Raw genomic sequence first — 4,369 nt, forward strand, 5'->3', positions numbered from 1 at the left:
TACAAATACTACATCTACACATGCACACGAACACACACCCATATAGAAACTGGCACAAACACCCCCGTGTGTGCCAACGGATGATCAGTTCTGTCTCCTCCTGTAAACCGGGAGGAGGCGGAAAACCATGATGTCGTGACTTGGGGCCATATCCAGAATCCCTTTTCAGTTTCAGTCTCGGCAGAAACTCTCCTATCCAAATACATGCAAAACACACACACACACACACACACACACACACACAAGTACGCACACACACACAAGTACGCACACACATGCACACACAGACTCACATAACCAAATTCATGTAAAATGAGAGCATGCTCTTTCTTGTCGTTGTCGATAAATATATATTTATAACAGAGTGAAACACAACGCCACCTAGCCGAGAGCAAGCGAGAAAACTTCACACGCACAAGTGGACAGACACCTCCATGTTCACATGCCGTAATGCCGCGCTAGTTTCCATGCAGCTATATTAAATGTCCACAAGGAAGGGCTTCTGAGATGCATATTGACATCTCAGGTAAACAAAGCCTTAAAACACAGAGCTACAAATCCATCCTGACAAGTTACACTAATTTCTGCTCATGTCTACTTAAACTGTGGCATAGAAACAAGAGAAACCATCATGTCAGGAGAAGCAAAGCAGGAAAAACAACAGCGGTACACGTATCCCTTCATCTCGGAGTCTTCTCGGGGGATTCAACCCGTAATTTCAGTTTGAAAGCAAAACAGAGCATTGTTCTTCTTCTCCTCATCCGCGGACCGAACCGTCGGATAATTTCAGGGCCACATTCACACATAGTCCTTCCTGTCGTAGCCTCCAGTACCTCCGCTGGTGCTGCGTGGGGCAGAATAGGCCATCCGAGGGGGCTTGTACCTCTTCTCCTTGGGGGGGCAGGAGCTGCACAGCATCGCTCCACCAATCAGGAGCAGGGCCGCCGCACCCCAGCCGATGTAGAGCGAAGCCCCCAGCTCCCTCCTCTGGGAGCTGTTCAGGATTGGGTTGTAGAAATCACGGATGATGATGCTGGCTGTCCAGGAAACAGGGATGAGGACGAGGAGTCCGGCAAGGAGGAAGAAGATTCCGGCAATGATCATCACTTTAGCTTTGGACGCCTCATCTTCAATACAGTTGGTGCACTTGGCTCCGACGATGGAGATCATGACGCCCAGCACCCCGAGTATGATGGAGATGATAGTCATAGCTCTGGAGGCCTGCAGCTCCTGAGGCAAGGCCAGCAGGGAGTCGTAGACTTTACACTGCATCTGGCCTGTACTCTGGGTCACACAGTTCATCCATAAACCTTCCCATATGACCTGGGCTGTGATGATGTTGGGCCCTATGAAGGCCGATACCTTCCACATCGGCAGGGCACAGACCACGATGGCGATGACAAATCCAATGAATCCGAGGGCAATGCCCACAATCTCCATGCCCATTGACATCCTGGCTCAGTGGCTTTGTATTCTACACCTCAGCAGAATGGGATGACTCCTTTGAACCTGTGAACAATGTGTAACAATTCCTCCACGGCCGATCCTTTGTTCCGTGCCAGCCTTGCTTCCTTGAAAAAGTGCTCACGCTGAGAGATGCTGCCAAAGAGACAGAGATCATTTATACCTCGCAGGAGCCAAGTGAGGAGGGAGGAGTAACCCTGGCAATGATGTCACACAGAAGTTGTCTGCGGCCTCCTAGCAAAAAAAAAAAAACAAAAAAACACCACCTGCTCATATACAGTGAACGCTCAGGGGAGGGGGAGGATGGAGACCAAGGTGGGAGAGGAAGAGAGATGATGGGGGAGGGGAACTTCACCGGTAAGATGACTCTGGCCTGACTTAACGTTACCTAAAGTTATATTTGAAGAAAAGTATCTCAGATTTATCTTTTTATTTTTTTGTTGCGATGGGCATACAAGTAATTGGTAGGTAAATGTGCATCAGAGGGTGTGGTGACTGTTGTTGGAAAAGCAGCCGCTAACAAGGTATCCAAGTAGTCAGTCAATGGAGACCTATTTGGAATGATCACACATTAAAAGCCATGCAGAGGAGGAGGTGCACTGTCCACTGGTTTGACAACAAACAGAACTGGAAAGGCCCCTCAGGAGAAACCGGGTTCCAAACACAGAGGAAAACAGCTAAGCTTGCCTGCCCCTGGCTACTTATGAGACCACACACACACACACACACACACACACACACACACACACACACACACACGACTATGAGTTGTGTGCGCTCCGCTACTTCCTGGTGCCTGTGTTGGCAACTTATTACGAATCCATTGCTTGGTGTTAAGGAAACAAAGCTGCAGAAACCAGAATATCTGCTCCCAGGGTAAATATGTGCACACACAGCACATAATAGACAGGCCCTCAGACACCCTTAGCATACAGACAACATGATCCTCCCAGTATCGGTTATGTAGACCCATTACCCGGAACCAAATATACCACAGAGATCAGAGGCAGGACCCTGCTGGCTGAGCTGGAAACACAGTCTGGGAGGAATTAAATGCCGTGGATAAGTGCAGCAACTACAACAGACTGGCCACTGTATAGCCTGGGAACATTTCTGAGATTGTTTTTCGTTTGGTTCAGTGACCTTTTTTTAAAAAAATTTAGATATTTCTAATCATTATTAGAAATATATTAATTCTAAAGCAATTTTACACACAGGATATGGTAAAGATTTAACAGAGGATAATACAAATTTATATAGCATAATCGCATGATCATTATAATAATAATAACTGCATAATAATAAGTATTATTATTACTATAATTTTATTATAATAATAGTAATAATTCAATGTAAAGGGGTCAGGTTTAAAAGCAGAAACTGTAAATATGAATGAAAAGTGACAGGGAAAAAAAATCTCCAGAAACAACAAACTTTTTTTCTTTTTGGATTAGTCACTTTTACATCTTTTGCATTCTTTACACAAAACGTAACTTAAAGGGATCAGATGTATTGTATTTGACCTGGTACTTACAGTGGCAGATAAAAGTAACACACTGATACGCTACTACAAGCCAACGTACCCACAACGGTTTGAAATCTATAACTTCATGATCCTGTGGAGGTCCAAAGTTCCTCACACAAATAGGAGAGACAGAGATCCATTACTGTGCAAGCACTGTTTTCTTGACCTCCATTGGAAGAAGGTTGTTTCATGTTTCTCTGGAGATGGGGCGACCGGGCGGCGTGGCGGTCTATTCAGTGCCTACCAACATGAGGATCGCCGGTTCGAATCCCCGTGTACAGACACAATTGGCCGTGTCTGCAGGTGGGAAGCCGGATGTGGGTATGTGTCCAGGTCGCTGCACTAGCACCTCCTCTGGTCGGTCGGTCGGTCGGGGCACCTGTTCGGGGGCTGGGGGGAATAGCGTGATCCTCCCATGCGGTACGTCCTCCAGGCGAAACTCCTCACTGTCAGGTGAAAAGAAGTGGCTGGCGACTCCACATGTATCGGAGGAGGCATGTGGTAGACTGCAGCCCTCAGATCGGCAGAGGGGGTGGAGCAGTGACCGGGACAGCTCAGAAAATAGGGTAATTAGCCAAGTACAATTGGAGAGAAAAGGGGGGAAAATATCCACCCATCCATTAATCCATCCATCCATTATCCAAACTGCCTGTCCTGCTCTCAGGGTCGCGGGGATGCTGGAGCCTATCCCAGCAGTCATTGGGCAGCAGGCGGGGAGACGCCCCGAACAGGCCGCCAGGCCATCACAGGCCCGCCCCCCCCACACACACACACACACAGTCACACCTAGGGACAATTTAGCATGGCCGATTCACCTGACCTACATGTCTTTGGACCAGAGGGGAACCCTCTGGGTCTTCGAGGTATTCAGTGAATACCCAAGAAAAAATATTGAAAGAATTTTTGTACTCCTAATACATAATTTTTAAATCATTTTTATTCACTGAAATAATAGTGATAATTTCTAGATCATCGTTATAAATTTGGACTAATATGTCAGCCTTTTGGTTAAGATCAAGTGTAGTATCTGATCTTATCGGTTTAATATCCACTACGTCCCCTACCTGTGATGGTCTGGGTGCCTGTCCAGGGTGTCTCCCCGCCTGCTGCCCAATGACTGCTGGGATAGGCTTCAGCTTCCCCGCGACCCTGAGAGCAGGATAAGCGGTTTGGATAATGGATGGATGGATAGATGGATGTCTTGGAAAACAGTGGGTTAATATAATGGAATGGGAAATGGACCAATCACATTTTTTCTTCCGATGGTATCTGGATGAATCAGCAGCTCCCCCGTGCCAGGACCTTCTGTAACTGTAACCGAATGCCTGTGTAATTCGACAAAATATGATTGGCTGAGACGACTGTCAAAATCAAATTCAT

The 4,369-nt window shown here is 46.9% G+C and overlaps 1 protein-coding gene and 1 pseudogene across 2 annotated transcripts; one reads left to right on the plus strand and one right to left on the minus strand.

The window, feature by feature from the left end:
* Positions 1-609: 609 nt before the first annotated feature.
* Positions 610-4,369, minus strand: LOC130116984 (claudin-3-like). Of its 2 annotated transcripts, XM_056285103.1 has the most exons (2): positions 4,342-4,369; positions 610-1,439 (listed from the first exon to the last, which is right to left on the minus strand). In XM_056285103.1, the coding sequence occupies exons 1-2, from the start codon at positions 4,367-4,369 to the stop codon at positions 799-801; spliced, it is 669 nt and encodes a 222-aa protein (XP_056141078.1). In that variant the 3' UTR covers positions 610-798. The 2 variants fall into 2 exon arrangements, with proteins under 2 accessions (XP_056141078.1, XP_056141077.1); XM_056285102.1 differs by lacking the exon at positions 4,342-4,369 and having other exon boundaries at positions 610-1,527.
* On the plus strand, positions 3,981-4,090 carry LOC130117350 (U2 spliceosomal RNA; annotated as a pseudogene).

The sequence above is a fragment of the Lampris incognitus genome, chromosome 8 (assembly GCF_029633865.1).
Source record: "Lampris incognitus isolate fLamInc1 chromosome 8, fLamInc1.hap2, whole genome shotgun sequence".
In the NCBI taxonomy this organism is placed as follows: Eukaryota; Metazoa; Chordata; class Actinopteri; order Lampriformes; family Lampridae; genus Lampris; species Lampris incognitus.